This window comes from Oncorhynchus kisutch, linkage group LG14 (assembly GCF_002021735.2).
Source record: "Oncorhynchus kisutch isolate 150728-3 linkage group LG14, Okis_V2, whole genome shotgun sequence".
NCBI lineage: Eukaryota > Metazoa > Chordata > Actinopteri > Salmoniformes > Salmonidae > Oncorhynchus > Oncorhynchus kisutch.
The window spans coordinates 55,195,120-55,214,548 of NC_034187.2; the positions used below are offsets into that span (position 1 = coordinate 55,195,120).

The following is a 19,429-nucleotide window of genomic DNA, read 5'->3' on the forward strand; positions in this document are numbered from 1 at the left end:
TGGGCTGAAAGTGGATAGGGATATATGCATATTGTGGCACCATTAAATTACAAGCATTTACCTGAACATGTGGTTAAATACATTCATAGTGACTGAAAACATAGGGGCTGAAAGGGAGGTATGATATATTTGTCCACCACAAAAATGTCTGTGGAAAACACATAGTGACGTTCATACGTTTATCGACAGCAATGCTCAGCTGCTGCAACATTTCAGTCTTTTTGTGAAGCTGTGCAGTTCTGGAGGGATCCTTGTTGATTTTGTTGATCCAAATAAACGACTATTAGGGGCTAATTACTATTAAGAAGGAAAATGATAATGACATCATATGGGTACACCATAGGGCAGGGATGGGCAACTTTGATGGTGGTGGAGGCCACACAAAAATCTGAGCTCATCTTGAGGGGCTGCAGTGGCTCACGGGTCTGCGTACCCACATCCGTACCCACACATGCAGTCAGAGCCCAGCCCTGCATATTTTTCTCTCCGCCCCATGGCAAAATGAGTAGAATTGCATGAAATGAGTTATAAAATTGCAAAACCTTAACTGTGTATTTCTGGATAAAGCTTGTCAAGGTGGGCTAGGCGCTGATAGTCCGATCTTGACCAATGGCAGTGGCTGATTCCCTGTGTCTCATGGAGTCGTGAGCCAGGTGACTAGGAACGATATTGTCATTTGGCTTGAGTCACTCACCACCGATTCCACAACTCTCAGTCCTGATAGCGGAATAGTGTCTTGAGTGAGCAATGTTTTTTTAGCATCATGGACTCCATCTAACCTTCTGGCACACGACATTGTAATATCAATTCAATTCCTACTGTTGGATGTCTTGCAACTTTACATGTTGGAATGCTCTCATCAACCATGACGGGTTTATAGCCATCGTAATGTCCCTCTCTGCACACTTGCTTTGCACTTTCATTATTCATTTCCTTACTGTATGCGCAAATGTAATGGTAAAAATAGATCTCCCCCCCCCCCCCCTGCTCTTTCTTTCTCTCCTTCCCTTCGCTCTCTCTTTCACAGGATGTCCATTGTGAGCATCATTGCGAGGGAGATCCTGGACTCCCGAGGAAACCCCACTGTGGAGGTGGACCTGTGCACAGAGAAAGGTGATCTCTCTCTCTCATGCATGTCTGCAAAGCTGAGCATCACACCATACAAAGAGAGCTAAGACTAGCCAAAAGCTATGATAAATTCTATAGAGGACGTCCCTCGCCTCTCTCTCTCTCTCTCTCAGGTCTTTTCAGGGCTGCAGTGCCCAGTGGAGCGTCCACAGGTATCTATGAGGCTCTAGAACTGAGGGATGGGGACAAGAGCCGCTACAAGGGCAAAGGTTTGTTTGTGTTCTCGCGCTCGCGAGTCCACGTATATCTAATGCTGGAGTAAACAGATTGATGTTTGCCCCTCCTTCACCGTCTTCTCTCCTATCTGCCTTCTTTCTCTGCTCTAGGTGTGCTCAAGGCAGTGGGCCACATCAATGACACTCTGGCTCCTGCCCTGATAGCAACGGTGAGTTGGGGACTGTGTTTTGCCAGCTAGGTGACAGTGCTCATGTTTAAGTGTGAGTACATATTGATCTGCAGATAACCATCACTTCCAGATGGACTTTCAGGAAGCTGAGTGGATGTGATTGACCTATCCAGACAGGCGTAGATAAACGAATGTGTGAAGATGGACCAAGGACAGTGGAAGGAAAAAAAGGAAATGTGTTTTATGGTCACAAACACCAGATAGGTGCAGTGAAATGGGGATGTGTTGGTATGAGTGATTTAAGAGTACGGAGTAATTGTTCTCTGTGTGTATCTATGAATCAGACAGCTGCGCCACAGACAGAGAGAGAGATTTATGCCGAGGCAGATTTGAGGGGACAATAAATCTTAGGATGCTGTCAGCCAGTAAAAACGCATTGATGCAACGTACGAAAATCACATTGCCATTGTGCTGCACTTATAGAACGTAGGTATAGGATGCATGTAGAAATGAGACGAACATCTTACAATTTAATGATGTTGTACTCTGATTCTTTACAAGAAAATCTGTTATAGCTATGATATGTGCAAGAGGTAATACTTTTGAGGGTTTGGCTCCTTGCTCAAAGGTGGCTGCAAATATGAGATCTTTTTTTGTGTGCAGTCGCCATATGTTGCGGGTTATCCATCCATTTGTTGAAGAAGAGAATTGGTCCTCGATGACATATCAATTTAAATAATGTTTTAATATGCTTATAAATATATGTCCCATAGGGTATCAGTGTTGTGGAGCAGGAACAACTGGACAACACGATGATTGAAATGGACGGCACAGAGAACAAGTGTGAGTATCCAGGTTCCTACCAGAGAAACAGATCGAATGTGTCAAGCTGTATCCCCTGATCAATTCAGGTCCACCATTAACTGAAAGAATGGGCTTTTGTCTGAACCTAGATTTTGGTAGCCCTTTTGGAATTGATCACATTTCCTTCATCGTCGACAGCTCAGTTTGGTGCTAATGCTATCCTGGGAATCTCCCTGGCCATTTGCAAGGCTGGTGCAGCGGAGAAAGAGGTCCCCCTGTACCGTCACATCGCTGACCTGGCGGGAAACACCGAGCTGGTGCTGCCAGTTCCAGTGAGAGACTCTACTTATATAACTGTCATATCAGAGGAGGAGGTGGTGTAGCATAATAACAATAATTAACACTGAAACATAATGGTATGTATGATAAAAGTAACATATACGGTATATGAAAAAAATATGGGAAATGTACTGCACCATACCAGCTGAACAAGGGTATTGGTCGAACGGCTAATTCCCTTCTGTCTCCTCTCATCTCCTTTCCAGGCGTTCAACGTGATCAACGGCGGCTCCCACGCGGGCAACAAGCTAGCCATGCAGGAGTTCATGGTACTTCCTGTCGGGGCGGAGTCTTTCAGGGATGCGCTACGAGTGGGCTCGGAGCTGTACCACACGCTCAGGGGGGTGATCCAGGAGAAGTACGGCCAGGATGCTACCAACGTGGGTGACGAAGGGGGGTTCGCCCCCAATATCCTGGAGAACAGTGAGGGTAAGTGTAGCAGAGTTGATTTAGAGAATCACAGTCCTGTGAGGGGCAGACCTGCCTGAGACCGATAAGCCCAATTGTCAACCTCGGACTACAGGGACTTTAATGATAAACTCAGCAAAAAAACAAACGTCCTCTCACTGTCAACTGCGTTTATTTTCAGCAAACGTAACATGTGTAAATATTTGTATGAACATAACAAAATTCAACAACTGAGACATAAACGGAACAAGTTCCACAGACATGTGACTAACAGAAATGGAATAATGTGTCCCTGAACAAAAGGGGGTCAAAATCAAAAGTAACAGTCAGTATCTGGTGTGGCCACCAGCTGCATTAAGTACTGCAGTGCATCTCCTCCTCATGGACTGCACCAGATTTGCCAGTTCTTGCTGTGAGATGTTACCCCACTCTTCCACCAAGGCACAGCATTTCTGGGGGGAATGGCCCTAGCCCTCACCCTCCGATCTAACAGGTCCCAGACGTGCTCAATGGGATTGAGATCCAGGTTCTTCGCTGGCCATAGCAGAACACTGGCATTCCTGTCTTGCAGGAAATCACTCACAGAATGAGCAGTATGGCTGGTGGCATTGTCATGCTGGAGGGTCATGTCAGGATGAGCCTGAAGGGAGGGTACCACATGAGGGAGGAGGATGTCTTCCTTGTAACGCAATGACAACAAGCTCAGTCCGATGATGCTGTGGCACACCGCCCCAGACCATGACAGACCCTCCACCTCCAAATCGATCCTGCTCCAGAGTACAGGCCTCGGTATAACTCTCATTCCTTCGACGATAAACCCGACTCCGACTATCACCCCTAGTGAGACAAAACCGCGACTCGTCAGTGAAGAGCACTTTTTGCCAGTCCTATCTGGTCCAGTGACGGTGGGTTTGTGCCCATAGGCAACATTGTTGCCGATGATGTCTGGTAAGGACCTGTCTTACAACAGGCCTACAAGCCCTCAGTCCAGCCTCTCTCAGCCTATTGTGGACACTGAGCACTGATGGAGGGTTTGTACGTTCCTGGTGTAACTTGGGCAGTTGTTGCCATCCTGTACCTGTCCCGCAGGTGTGATGTTCGGATGTACCGATCCTGTGCAGATGTTGTTACACGTGGTCTGCCACTGCAAGGACGATCAGCTGTCCGTCCTGTCTCCTGTAGCGCTGTCTTAGGCGTCTCACAGTACGGACATTGGAATTTATTGCCCTGGCCACATCTGCAGTCCTCATGCCTCCTTGAGGCATGCCTTAAGCACGTTCACGCAGATGAGCAGGGACCCTGGTCATCTTTATTTTGGTGTAGAAAGGCCTCTTCAGTGTCTTTTAGTTTTCATAACTTTGACCTTAATTGCCTACCGTCTGTAAGCTGTTAGTGTCTTAACGACCGTTCCACAGGTGCATGTTCATTAATTGTTTATGGTTCATTGAACAAGCATGGGGAAATGGTGTTTAAGCCCTTTACAATGAAGGTCTGTAGTTATTTGGATCTTTATGAATTATCTTTGAAAGACATGGTCCTGAAATGGGTCCGTTTCTTTTTTTTGCTGAGTTTATAATGGTTAATCCGTTAGATTCCCGAGCGAGACATCCGCGGTACAAATCTGTTTTAAAAACATTTTGCTATGTGCTCCACTGAACACGACTCTGACCAGAGTTCAAATTATACATTCTTGGGGACTGTTTGAAAATAGTGGACTGTGCCAATGTTAATATACTATATGTGCATTTACCCCACTAGACAAAATCTTCTCACCCACAAACTACACTACGCTACAGAAATTAAATCCTAAGGTGGTAATGAGTTTGCAACCTGCCTCTGTGACCGTGTCTGCTCATCTGTATGTTTGTCACGACGTGTTCTCATATTTCCCAACAAGCCAAGGCAATGTGTATCAGATGATCTTTGGACTGACACTGTGTGTGTGTGAGCGCTTAAGCTTGTACTTGAGCTTGCATTGGTGTGTGCGTGTATGTGTGCGATAACACTGGGCCTTGGGCTAAGAATGATGCCGCTATCCCACTATTGAATAAGTAGCTAGGTGTGACAGGAAGTCAGAACCCTGGCAAGATCAAAAAAGAAGTGTGAAAAGCCTAAAGGAGTGTCAGCTGTAGCCTCTTAGAATATATTTTGGTCTGTAGTATCTCTCAAGCATCTAGAACAGAATCGTGTGTGTAGTCTTGCAACCTTTCTGCCTCACTCTCAACCCCACCCCAGCGTGGATACTTGACTATTTCTGCTTTCAGCAACACAGCAGCATCATCTCACCAAACAAATGACAAGACAAGTTGGCTAAAGCAGAAACGGAGTGGTTCAGATTAGAGGTCGACTGATTATGATTTTTCAACGCCGATTCACATTATTGGAGGACAAAAAAAGCCGATGCCGATTTTTGAAAATGTATTTGTAAAAATGACAATTACAACAATACTGAATGAACAATTATTTTACCTTAATACAATACATCAATAAAATCAATTTAGCCTCAAATAAATAATGAAACATGTTAAATTTGGTTTAAATAATGCAAAAACAAAGTGTTGGAGAAGAAAGTAAAAGTGCAATATGTGCCATGTAAGAAAGCTAATGTTGAAGTTCCTTGCTCAAAACATGAGAAAATATGAAAGCTGGTGGTTCCTTTTAACATGAGTCTTCAATATTCCCAGGTAAGAAGTTTTAGGTTGTAGGTATTATAGGAATTATAGGACTATTTCTCTCTATACCTTTGACTATTGGATGTTCTATATAGGCACTTTAGTATTGCCAGTGGAACAGTATAGCTTCCGTACCTCTCTTCTTGCTCCTACCTGGGCCTGAACCAGGAACACAACGACAACAGCCACCCTCGAAGCAGCGTTACCCATGCAGAGCAAGGGGGACAACTACTCCAAGTCTCAGAGCGAGTGACATTTGAAACGCTATTAGTGTGCACCCTGCTAACTAGCTAGCCATTTCACATCACATCGATACACCAGCCTAATCTCGGGAGTTGATAGGCTTGAAGTCATAAACAGCAGAGCTGCTGGAAAAACGCACAAAGGTGCTGTTTGAATGAATGCTTATGTGCCTGCTGGTGCCTACCATCGCTCAGTCAGACTGCTCTATCAAATCATAGACTTAATTATAACATAATAACACACAGAAATGCGAGCCTTAGGTCATTAATATGGTCGAATCCGGAAACTATCATCTCGAAAAAAAACAAGACGTTTATTCTTTCAGTGAAATACGGGACCATTCCATATATTATCTAACGGGTGGCATCCATCAATCTAAGTATTCCTGTTAGATTGCACAATCTTCAATGTTATGTCATAATTACGTAAAATTCTGGCAAATTAGTTCGCAATGAGCCAGGCGGCCCAAACGCAAGAGAAGTGACACAATTTCACCTGGTTAATATTGCCTGCTAACCTGGATATCTTTTAGCTAAATATGCAGGTTTAAAAATATATGCTTCTGTGTATTGATTTTAAGAAAGGCATTGGTGTTTATGGTTCGGTACACGTTGGAGCAACGACAGTCCTTTTTCGCGAATGTGCACTGCATCGATTATATGCAACGCAGGACACGCTAGATCAAATCAAATCAAGTCACATTTATTTATATAGCCCTTCGTACATCAGCTGATATCTCAAAGTGCTGTACAGAAACCCAGCCTACTAGATAAACTAGTAATATCATCAACCATGTGTAGTTATAACTAGTGATTATGATTGATTAAGTTTAATGCTAGCTAGCAACTTACCTTGGCTTCTTACTGCATTCACGTAACAGGCGGGCTCCTTGTGAGGCATGTGGTTATTGCGTTAGACTAGTTAACCATAAGGTTGCAAGATTGAATCCCTGAGCTGACAAGGTAAAAATTTGTTGTTCTGCCCCTGAACAAGGCAGTTAACCCACCGTCATTGAAAATAAGAATGTGTTCTTAACTGACTTGCCTAGTTAAATAAAGTTGTAAAAAATAAAATTGGCAAAATTGGCATCCAAAATGACCGATTTCCGATTGTTATGAAAACTTGAAATCGGCCATTCCGATTATTCGGTCGACCTCTAGTTCAGATGCTAGGTAGAGTCTACCCTTACACTCTTCCTCTCTCGTTCTTTCTTTCCTTCCCTCCTTCTTATTTCTGTCTCTCCCTTCAGCGTTGGAGCTGATAAAGACAGCCATCGAGAAAGCGGGCTTCACGGATAAGGTGGTGATTGGGATGGATGTGGCGGCGTCCGAGTTTTACCGCGAGGGGAAGTACGACCTGGACTTCAAGTCTCCTCCGGACGCTAACAGACACATCAGCGGAGAGGAGCTGTCAGATATCTACCAAAGCTTCGTTAACGACTACCCAGGTAGGCAGACGGTTATCTTTTTTTATTTTTTTATTTTACCTTTATTTAACCAGGTAGGCAAGTTGAGAACAAGTTCTCATTTACAATTGCGACCTGGCCAAGATAAAGCAAAGCAGTTCGACAGATACAACGACACAGAGTTACACATGGAGTAAAACAGACATACAGTCAATAATACAGTATAAACAAGTCTATATACAATGTGAGCAAATGAGGTGGGAAGGGAGGTAAAGGCAAAAAGGCCATGGTGGCAAAGTAAATACAATATAGCAAGTAAAACACTGGAATGGTAGTTTTGCAATGGAAGAATGTGCAAAATAGAAATAAAAATAATGGGGTGCAAAGGAGCAAAATAAATTAATAAATAAAATTAAATACAGTTGGGAAAGAGGTAGTTGTTTGGGCTAAATTATAGGTGGGCTATGTACAGGTGCAGTAATCTGTGAGCTGCTCTGACAGTTGGTGCTTAAAGCTAGGGAGGGAGATAAGTGTTTCCAGTTTCAGAGATTTTTGTAGTTCGTTCCAGTCATTGGCAGCAGAGAACTGGAAGGAGAGGCGGCCAAAGAAAGAATTGGTTCTGGGGGTGACTAGAGAGATATACCTGCTGGAGCGTGTGCCACAGGTGGGAGATGCTATGGTGACCAGCGAGCTGAGATAAGGGGGGACTTTGCCTAGCAGGGTCTTGTAGATGACATGGAGCCAGTGGGTTTGGCGACGAGTATGAAGCGAGGGCCAGCCAACGAGAGCGTACAGGTCGCAATGGTGGGTAGTATATGGGGCTTTGGTGACAAAACGGATTGCACTGTGATAGACTGCATCCAATTTGTTGAGTAGGGTATTGGAGGCTATTTTGTAAATGACATCGCCAAAGTCGAGGATTGGTAGGATGGTCAGTTTTACAAGGGTATGTTTGGCAGCATGAGTGAAGGATGCTTTGTTGCGAAATAGGAAGCCAATTCTAGATTTAACTTTGGATTGGAGATGTTTGATATGGGTCTGGAAGGAGAGTTTACAGTCTAACCAGACACCTAAGTATTTGTAGTTGTCCACGTATTCTAAGTCAGAGCCGTCCAGAGTAGTGATGTTGGACAGGCGGGTAGGTGCAGGTAGCGATCGGTTGAAGAGCCTGCATTTAGTTTTACTTGTATTTAAGAGCAATTGGAGGCCACGGAAGGAGAGTTGTATGGCATTGAAGCTTGCCTGGAGGGTTGTTAACACAGTGTCCAAAGAAGGGCCGGAAGTATACAGAATGGTGTCGTCTGCGTAGAGGTGGATCAGAGACTCACCAGCAGCAAGAGCGACCTCATTGATGTATACAGAGAAGAGAGTCGGTCCAAGAATTGAGCCCTGTGGCACCCCCATAGAGACTGCCAGAGGTCCGGACAGCAGACCCTCCGATTTGACACACTGAACTCTATCAGAGAAGTAGTTGGTGAACCAGGTGAGGCAATCATTTGAGAAACCAAGGCTGTCGAGTCTGCCGATGAGGATGTGGTGATTGACAGAGTCGAAAGCCTTGGCCAGATCAATGAATACGGCTGCACAGTAATGTTTCTTATCAATGGCGGTTAAGATATCGTTTAGGACCTTGTGCGTGGCAGAGGTGCACCCATGACCAGCTCTGAAACCAGATTGCATAGCAGAGAAGGTATGGTGAGATTCGAAATGGTCGGTAATCTGTTTGTTGACTTGGCTTTCGAAGACCTTAGAAAGGCACGGTAGGATAGATATAGGTCTGTAGCAGTTTGGGTCAAGAGTATCCCCTCCTTTGAAGAGGGGGATGACCGCAGCTGCTTTCCAATCTTTGGGAATCTCAGACGACACGAAAGAGAGGTTGAACAGGCTAGTAATAGGGGTGGCAACAATTTCTGCAGATAATTTTAGAAAGAAAGGGTCCAGATTGTCTAGCCCGGCTGATTTGTAGGGGTCCAGATTTTGCAGCTCTTTCAGAACATCAGCTGAATGGATTTGGGAGAAGGATAAATGGGGAAGGCTTGGGCGAGTTGCTGTTGGGGGTGCAGTGCAGTTGTCCGGGGTAGGAGTAGCCAGGTGGAAAGCATGGCCAGCCGTAGAAAAATGCTTATTGAAATTCTCAATTATGGTGGATTTATCAGTGGTGACAGTGTTTCCTATCTTCAGTGCAGTGGGCAGCTGGGAGGAGGTGTTCTTATTCTCCATGGACTTTACAGTGTCCCAGAACTTTTTTGAGTTAGTGTTGCAGGAAGCAAATTTCTGCTTGAAAAAGCTAGCCTTGGCTTTTCTAACTGCCTGTGTATAATGGTTTCTAGCTTCCCTGAACAGCTGCATATCACGGGGGCTGTTCGATGCTAATGCAGAACGCCATAGGATGTTTTTGTGTTGGTTAAGGGCAGTCAGGTCTGGGGAGAACCAAGGGCTATATCTGTTCCTGGTTCTAAATTTCTTGAATGGGGCATGTTTATTTAAGATGGTTAGGAAGGCATTTAAAAAAAATATCCAGGCATCCTCTACTGACGGGATGAGATCAATATCCTTCCAGGATACCCCGGCCAGGTCGATTAGAAAGGCCTGCTCGCAGAAGTGTTTCAGGGAGCGTTTTACAGTGATGAGTGGAGGTCGTTTGACCGCTGACCCATTACGGATGCAGGCAATGAGGCAGTGATCGCTGAGATCTTGGTTGAAGACAGCAGAGGTGTATTTAGAGGGCTATCTGACACCTACAAGATTGTTAATTCAATCGAACATGAATTTGATTTATTTATTTTATTTGAGAGTTAAGCAAAAAAACACACACAGTGCATTATTTTTTTTAAACTAGACAGTGATAACACAATACCTTTGTCCCCTTTGTAGTGGTGTCCATCGAGGACCCATTTGACCAGGACGACTGGGCCGCCTGGTCCCGCCTAACCGCTTCCGTGGGCATCCAGGTTGTCGGGGACGACCTGACGGTGACCAATCCCAAGAGGATAGAGAAGGCTGCCGAGGAGCGGGCCTGCAACTGCCTGCTGCTCAAAGTCAACCAGATTGGCTCTGTCACTGAAGCCATCCAGGCGTAAGTGACCCCATGTCACATGACCAGTCAATCAATCACGTTGATATACTTGTATATAGATGTCAATCTCTGTCACTTGGCCGGGCTAGGTTGTCCTTGAAAAAGAGATGAATTACCTAGTAATATATAGAAGGAACACTATGATGCTCTATAACAAGGTTATGTAGCTCTAATGATGTAGGTCCGTGTTTCCTCACTCTGGTCCTTGAGTAACCCCAACAATAGCATTTTTATTGTAGCCCAGGACAAGCAGCTGATTCAACTTGTCAACTAATTATCAGGCCCTTTAATGAGTTGAATCACGTATGTTTGTTCAGGGCTACAACAAAAATGTATGCTGTTAAGGGTACTGGAAGACAAGAGTTTGGGACCGCTGAGGTAGGTAATTCTGATAAAATGTCACGGTCTTGGTCGGATCTGATATGATTGTCACGGGTCTTGGTTATGTGTAATTATAACCGACTTGTCCGGAAGGACCCATACAGATCCGAACGCGACTGCTGCAGTAGTGAGAAAGAGAAATGTTGTAATTTATGCTGCTGCTCTTGTTTGCCAATCATGAGTCGTCAAAGCGGCAATAGTCTACAGTCATATAGAGCCTGGCTCTTTCTGCAAAAGTTAGACATCTAATCAATGGAAGATGGACGGAATGAAAAGTTAAAGGAGATGGATAGACTACAATGACCAAGAGCCAACAGATACTTAATATTCTGAACATAGAGTTGTTGTTATTTGTAACTGTAGGATTATAAAGTGAATGCAATGTAGCTAACGTTAGCTAGCTTAATTAGCTTCTCCCGGTTTGAAGCAGTCAAGACAGGTGCAACGTCATCCTATTTGATGATAAATAACCTAGATTTGGCAGCTATTAGTCTACTATAGCGCAAGTCGGCTGGTTATTAGTCTACTATAGCGCAAGTCGGCTGGTCACCCGCTCAGGGTACGGCCTCTCCCAGCTCCGGTTAATAAAGTAGCTTAAAAAATGACTTTACTGCTGCTTCCCTCACTTGGATCGGACCGGGTCTGGATCCGACTAGGTCTATACGGAACAGGTCTAGTTGTCATCGGTTCGGAACGGGTCTCTATATTTACAATTGTTATTTTGGGCCCGGGTGGGAAAGCCCCAGGTCCATTTAGGAACGGATCCAAAATACCTTTAGTAGGTGATGTCATTCATACACATTTATGTAGCGTCAATCATCACGTCTGTCTCTTGGCCAGGTTGGAAGTCCTTGAGCAAGAGATGTCAATGGTGGTTACCTGCTCAAATAAAATATAATTTAATTAAGCAAATAATGAGCTTTTTTACATTCACATGATCATCAATCAGTCATATTTATATAGCCAATACTTCCATCTATATACCTGTCAAATGTTACAACACTCATAGCCATCAATCATTGACATTTTACAGCTATCCATCATCTATAACTGTTGTCATCAATCTTGACCATAAGTACAGCCAACGGTCATTGAAAGTTGTTCAATTAAAATGTATTAATATAGCCGTTAATCACTTAGAATCCTACATTCATTTAACTATCCTTTTGGTACCCTCTCTGATAGTCTATCGCCCACACCCCACCTATCCTCGTTGTCTCACGCTTATTTTACTCTCCATCTCTCTCTATCCCTCTCTCTTTATGTCTCTTGCTTACTCTCGGTTTCTCTATCTCTCTCTCTATATATCTGCCTGACGCCTTCTCTCTCCCTCTCAGGTGTAAGCTAGCCCAAGCCAATGGCTGGGGAGTGATGGTCAGTCACCGTTCGGGAGAGACAGAGGACACTTTCATCGCTGACCTGGTGGTGGGGCTCTGCACTGGACAGGTACACACTCACTCAGAGAGATGCGGAGCATTCCACACAGACACAGAAGTCCCTGATCATTATACAAATCTGACCACAAAATTGTATCGCTTTCACTAAATTTGTTCTAATTCTCTCTCTCTCTCTCTCACTCTCGCTCTCTCTCTCAGATTAAGACAGGAGCCCCGTGTAGATCTGAGAGGCTGGCCAAGTACAACCAGCTCATGAGGTCAGTGGTCAAACATGATCGTCTTTAGCTATCCTGACAAATGCTATTCAGTGGCTTATTGCTTCTTGATGGAATTTGCACCTCAAAACAATAAATCATTTTTACACTGTGTGTACAATTCATTAAGAACACCTGCTCTTTCCATGACAGGCTGACCAGGTGAATGCTATGATCCCTTATTGATGTCACCTGTTAAATCTACAGGTTAAATAAGGATTTGTAAGCCTTGAGACATGAGATTGTGTATTTGTGCCATTCAGAGGGTGAATGGACAAGACAAAATACACTGAACAAAACTATAAACGCAACATGTAAAGTGTTGGTCCCAAGTTTCCTAAACTGAAATAAAAAATCCCAGAAATGTTTTTTACGCACAAAAAGTGTATTTCTCAGAAATGTTGTGCACACATTTGTTTATATCTTTGTTAGTGAGCATTTCTCCTTTACTAAAATAATCCATCCACCTGATAGGTGTGGCATATCAAGTTGCTGATTAAACAGCATGATCATTACACAGGTGCACCTTGCACTGGGGCCACTTTAAAATGTGCAGTTGTGTCACACAACATAATGCCACAGATTTTTGGAGAGTGTGCATTTGGCATGCTGACTGCAGGAATATCCACGAGTTGTTTCCAGAGAATTTAATGTTAATTTCTGTCTGTAATACAGCCCTTTTGTGGGGAAAAACTCAACTCATTCTGATTGGCTGGGCCTGGCTCCACAGTGGGTGGGGTCTATGCCCTCCCAGCCTACCCATGGCTGCACACCTGCCCAATCATGTGAAATCCATAGATTAGGGCCTAATGAATGTATTTCAATTGACTGGTTTCCTTATATGAACTGTAACTCAGTAAAATCGTTGAGATTGTTGCATGTTGCGTTTATATTTTAGTTCAGTATATTTAAGTGCTTTTGAACGGGGTATGGTAGTAGGTACCAGGCGCACCGGTTTGAGTGTGTCAAGAACTGCCAAGCTGCTGGGTTTTTCACGCTCAACAGTTTCCTGTGTGCATCAAGAATGGTCCACTACCCAATGGACATCCGGGCCAACGGCAGAACAGGGGTCGAAAATGGCTCATTGATGAAAGAGGACAAAGGACACTGACACGAATTGTGCAGCATAACAGACGGGCTACAGTTTGTCAACTGACAGTCCAGTACAACATTGGTGCCCAAAGACCCATAAAATAATGCACAACTTGTCGTACCTTGACACGAATGGGGTATGGCAGCCAACGATGTACAGAGTTCAACTTCATTCCTCAAAAAACAAGAACAACCACAGTTTGCTAAGGAACGAAAACACTGGACACTGGGGAATTGGAAAAACATTGCTTGGTTGAATCTCGGTTCCTGCTGGCAGGACTAGGGTATGGCGAAAACCACATAAGTACATGCATCCATCATGCCACGTGTCAACATTGCATGCTGGTGGTGGTGGTGTGGAGCGTTTTCATCCTTGATAAAGATGGAGCAACGTTTGAATGCCGCAGGATATCTGAACATCATTGCCAATCAGGTGCATCCCTTCATGGTGTATCCATCTGCAAATATATTTTTTTCAGCAGGATAATGCCCCATGCCACAAGGCTAAGATTGTCCAGGAATGGTTCCATGAACATGACAGTGAATTCAGCTTACTGCAGTAGCACGCCCAGTCACCAGATCTCAATCCAATTGAGCATCTATGGGATGAGATGGAACAAGCTATTCGGAGTAGAGATCCACTCCCAGCCAACTTGACACAACTGTGGGAAGCATTGGAGTCCACATGAGCCAGCATCCCTGTGGAACGCCTTCAACACCTTGCAGAGTCCATGCCCCAGTGAATTGAGGCTGTTCTGAGGGCGCAACGCAATATTAGGAAGGTGTTCCTAATGTTTTATACACTCCAGTGTATTTCCATAATAAACACTGCATCTCAAAGGAATAATAATATGCTTCTATTATTGCATGTAAGCATATACTAACATATACTGTGTAGAGACCAACAAGCTACTGTTACAGGTCAACAATCCCTCAAAGTAAGAATAGGAGTAGGACCACATTGCCCCAAGACACTGATCGAACGTCCGTTTTACTTTCCACCTTGAATGGTTTACGGTCAGGTTAGTAGCATTCAGTTACCGTAAACTGAACCTAGACCTGCACCTGCATATAAGGCCAGCTTCCACCTTGAGTGTGACGAAGCGCAGCCCAGGAGCGTATTCCTACACATCCCACTCTAAAACAGCGTCGCTGAGCTAATTGCTGTGACACTCATGCTAACACGCCAATGTCACCCCATGAGAGCCAGTCAGAGCGCAGACAGCACCTGGGATCCGCTCAGGGTAATCCCATTGGGCTCTTAGCAGGGCAGGGAGGGCCTCTTACCCAATCATAGCAGCATTAACCGATAACAGCCACTATAACACCCAGATCACTGGGTTAATGGTCCAGGTAGAAGTTGCACAGTTCTAGAATCTGATTGCATGACTCCTAATAATGATCACTGGGTTAATAGTTGCAGGTGGAGGTGTACAGTGCATTCAGACCCCTTGACTTTCCAACGTTGTTATGCTACCGCCTTATTCTAACATTTTATTCAATTGTTTTTCCCCCCTCATCAATCTACACACAATACCACATAATGACAAAGCAAAAACTGGTTTTGAGAAATGTTTGCAAATATATATATATATATGTATATACTTTTTTTTTTTTACTGAAATATCACATTTACATAAGTATTCAGACCCTTTACTCAGTACTTTTGGTGAAGCACCTTTGGCAGCGATTACAGCCTTGAGTCTTTTAGGAGATGATGCTACAAGCTTGGAACACCTGTATTTGGGGAGTTTCTCCCATTCTTCTCTGCAGATCCTCTCAAGCTCTGTCAGGTTGGATGGGGAGCGTCGCTGCACAGCTATTTTCAGGTCTCTCCAGAGATGTTCGATCGGGTTCAAGTCTGGGCTCTGGCTGAACCACTCAAGGACATTCAGAGACTTGTCCCAAAGCCACTCGTGCGTTGTCTTGGCTGTGTGTTTAGGGTCGTTGTCCTGTTGGAAGGTGAACCGTGGCCCCAGTCTGAGGTCCTGGGCACTCTGCAGCAGGTTTTCATCAAGGATCTTTCTGTACGTTGCTCCGTTCAGCTTTCCCTCAAGCCTGACTAATCTCCCAGTCCCTCCCGCTGAAAAACATCCCCACAGCATGATGCTGGCACCACCATGCTTCACCGTAGGGATGGTGCCAGATTTCCTCCAGACGTGGCGCTTGGCATTTAGGCCAAAGAGTTTAATCTTGGTTTCATCAGACCAGATGATTTAGTTTCTCATGATCTGAGAGTCCTTTAGGTCCTTTTGGCAAACTCAAGTGGGCTGCCAAGTGCCTTATACTGAGGAGTGGCTTCCGTCTGGCCACTCTACCAAAAAGGCCTGATTGGTGGAGTGTTGCAGAGATGGTTGTCCTTCTGGAAGGTTCTCCCTGACCAAGGCCCTTCTCCCCCAATTGCTCAGTTTGGCCAGGCGGCCAGCTCTAGGAAGAGTCTTGGTGGTTCCAAACTTCTTCCATTTAAGAATGATGGAGGCCACTGTGTTCTTGGTGACCTTCAATGCTGCAGACATTTTTTGGTATCGTGCCTCGAGACATTCCTGTATCGAAGCTCCATAGACAATTCTTTCTACCCCATTTCTTGGTTTTTGCTCTGACATGCACTGTGGGACCTTATATAGACAGGTATGTGCCTTTTTTCAAATCATGTCCATACAATTGAATTTACCACAGGTGGACTCCAAGTTAAGATAAGAATACCTCAAGGATAATCAATGGAAACAGGATACACCTGAGCTCCATTTTGAGTCTCATAGCAAAGGTTCTGTAAATAAGGTATTTCTGTTTTTAATTTTTAATTAATTAAAACATTTCTAGACGTCTCTTTTTTGCTTTGTCATTATGGGATATTGTGTGTAGATTTTTTGTATTTTTAATAAGGCTGTAATGTAATAATGTGGAAAAAGTCAAGGGGTCTGAATGCTTTCCAAATGCACTGTATGTAACCCCAGATCTAGGATCTGATTGCCCAATTACAGCAGCATTAACCAATAATGGCAACTATATTTCCCTGATCACGGGGTCAGCTGCAGGTAGAAGTCGCCCCCTAGCCTAGCCACAGATCTAAGTTCAGATTGCCTGGGCTTTTACCTAGAGCATATGGATGTTGGATGCATTTACCTGTTGTATCACTGTTTTATCGTTCTCTCTTTGTCCATTCTGTTGGTCTCTTTAGGATCGAGGAGGAGTTGGGGGATCAAGCTCGCTTTGCGGGCTATAACTTCAGAAACCCCACTGCCCTGTGAGACCAGACAGACCGACCGACACATCACCGCCGACTATACTCAGAGCCTCTAAACTACATGCACAGAAGAACTACAGGGTAACATTAAATATGTACAGTTAACTCTGATTTTGAGACACATAGACTGATAGACAAAAATGTAAAGAGACCGACTGACTGACCGACAGACACAAACATGAAAATAGAGACACACAAGTGTAGAAATGAAGCCTGAGGCACACCTAAGCAAGACTGAGATGAGTGTCAAAGAAGAAGAAAAAGAGAAAATGAAACACACACAAATAATTTGTAAAAAAATACTTAAAAAAGAAATATACACCGCTGTAAACAACAACAAAAAATACTGACCGATGGCCGACAAGGACACACTAACTAGGCGGACTGAGGAGAAGAAAAAAAAGAATACATATTGTATTGCACAGTTGTTTGCTTTTTCACCCATGATGACACAAACTGAACTCTCCCTCCTTCATCCCCCTCTCTTTTCTGGCTCTGCAGTCGTCCCTTGTTCTTGTTGTTGTTTCTTGGTTACCTCCACACTCCCTCTCCTGGTGTTGCTATGATTGCAGAAATGGGCCTGTTCCTCCATGCTTGAAGTCCCAATTTCCCCTTTCCCTACTTTCCATTAATTCCTCTGTCAAAATAATTGCTGTTGAAAGACAAAACTACTGTCATGAAAAAAATAAATGTGAATTAAAATTATTGTAATTTACAGTTTCAACCACATTGGTGTCTTTTTTGTTGTTGTTGATTAATATCAGTGTTGTACAAATCTAGATCAGTTTACCCTCCCCTAATCTTAATGTTACACAAAAATGACTCTAGATCAGCATATGGGGGGCAATTTTTTCCTACATCATGTAAATGGAAAGGTTTGAATAGTGAGAAAAGTAAATTACTGAAATGTTAAAACCTTTTCTGGTTCTACAACCAATGCACATACATCGCTGTGCTCTACATGTAGTTCTCAATGTAAGACACTGGAGGGCAACAGAATGCTCCCACTGTCAACACACAACTTTCCATGTAGTAGTCAAATAAATACACAGCAGATGACAAACACTTGATGTAACACAATTTTGTGTTTGGCAAGTGAATTGATTATATCACATTTGTTAACTGCTTGTAAATCCAATGTTAATTTTCAGCAGCGGACGGTGGCAGAGTCCGGGATATTTTTTGTTGTTGAACAACCGTGAGGTCACTTCTACACCCCAAAAAAAACGAGTGTCAAAACATTATGAATACCTGCTCTTTCCATGACAGACTGACCAGGTGAATCCAGGTAAAAGCTATGATCCCTTCAATCAGTGTAGACAAAGGGAAGGAGACAGGTTAAATAAGGATTTTTATGCCTTGAGATATGGATTGTGTATGTGTGCAATTCCCGAAGGAGAATGGTGAAGAAAAAATACTTCAGGGCCTTTAAACCGGTTAGTGTAGAAGTTGCCAGGCGCACCAGTTTGTGTCAACAACTGCAATGCTGCTGGGTTTTCCCATGTGTATCAAGAATGGTCCACCACCTAAATAACATCCAGCCAACTTGACACAAGTCATCATGGTCCAGCATCCCTGTGGAATGCTTTCGACACCTTGTACAGTCCATGCCCATACGAATTGAGGCTGTTCTGAGGGCAAAAGGGGGGTGCAATGCTCTTAATGTTTTGTTCAGTCAGTGTACATCTATTGAAGGTATACTTCAGGATTTTGGCAATGAGCGTATCTGACTACTCCCCTAGAGTCAGATACACTCCTGGATACAATGTGTATGTCTCTGTGTTCAGTATGAAGGAAGTTAAGCTGTGTTTACACAGGCAACCCCATTTTTATATTTTTCCACTAATTTGTCTTTTGAGCAACCCCATCAAAACTTTTCACACCAGATCCTTTTCAGAGCTGATCTGATTGGTCAAAAGATCAATTAGTTAAAATATCAGACTTGCGCTCTTTGCATTCTCTCAACCATCTTCACCTGGAATGCTTTCCCAACAGTCTTGGAGTTTCCACATATGCTGAACACTTGTTGGCTGCTTTTTTCACTTTGCAGTCCAACTCATCCCAATCCATCTCAATTGGGTTGAGGTCGGGTGATTGTGGAGGCCAGGTCATCCGATGCACCTTTCCATCACTCTCTCTTGGTCAAATAGCCCTTACACATGTGTGAGGTGTGTTGGGTCATTGTCCTGTTGAAAAACAAATGATAATCCCACTAAGTACAAACCAGATGGGATGGCGTATCGCTGCAGAATGCTGTGGTAGCCATGCTGGGTAAGTGTGCCTTGAATTCTAAATAAGTGTCACCAGCAAAGCACTTCCTCCATGCTTCACAGTTGGAACCACACATGCGGAGATCTGTTCACCTACTCCGCGTCTCGTGAAGACACATCGGTTGGAATCAAACATCTCAAATTTAGACTCATTAGACCAAAGGATAGATTTCCTTCTGTCTAATGTCCATCGCTCATGTTTCTTGGCCCAATAAAGCCTTATTGGAGTCCTTTAGTGGTTTCTTTGCAGCAATTCAACCATTAAGGCCTGATTCACACAGCCTCCTCTGAACAAATGTTGAAATGTCTTACTTGAATTCTGTGAAGCATTTATTTGGTCTGCAATTTCTAAGGCTGGTAACTAAAGAAC

General features: G+C 43.9%; 1 protein-coding gene across 3 annotated transcripts in view; it reads left to right on the top strand.

Moving 5' to 3' along the window:
• The window catches only part of LOC109903630 (gamma-enolase), a 25,282-nt gene extending 7,769 nt beyond the window's left edge, over positions 1–17,513 (top strand). For all 3 annotated transcript variants that reach the window (XM_031789405.1, XM_020500455.2, XM_020500457.2), the window contains exons 2-12: positions 1,028–1,113; positions 1,242–1,337; positions 1,455–1,513; positions 2,248–2,317; positions 2,477–2,610; positions 2,824–3,046; positions 7,190–7,387; positions 10,220–10,421; positions 12,140–12,248; positions 12,398–12,456; positions 16,724–17,513. In XM_031789405.1, coding sequence (XP_031645265.1) covers positions 1,029–1,113; positions 1,242–1,337; positions 1,455–1,513; positions 2,248–2,317; positions 2,477–2,610; positions 2,824–3,046; positions 7,190–7,387; positions 10,220–10,421; positions 12,140–12,248; positions 12,398–12,456; positions 16,724–16,793 — 1,305 coding nt within the window. In that variant the 5' untranslated portion in view covers position 1,028 and the 3' untranslated portion in view covers positions 16,794–17,513. The remainder of the gene's footprint in view (positions 1–1,027; positions 1,114–1,241; positions 1,338–1,454; positions 1,514–2,247; positions 2,318–2,476; positions 2,611–2,823; positions 3,047–7,189; positions 7,388–10,219; positions 10,422–12,139; positions 12,249–12,397; positions 12,457–16,723) is intronic.
• Positions 17,514–19,429: the final 1,916 nt, after the last annotated feature.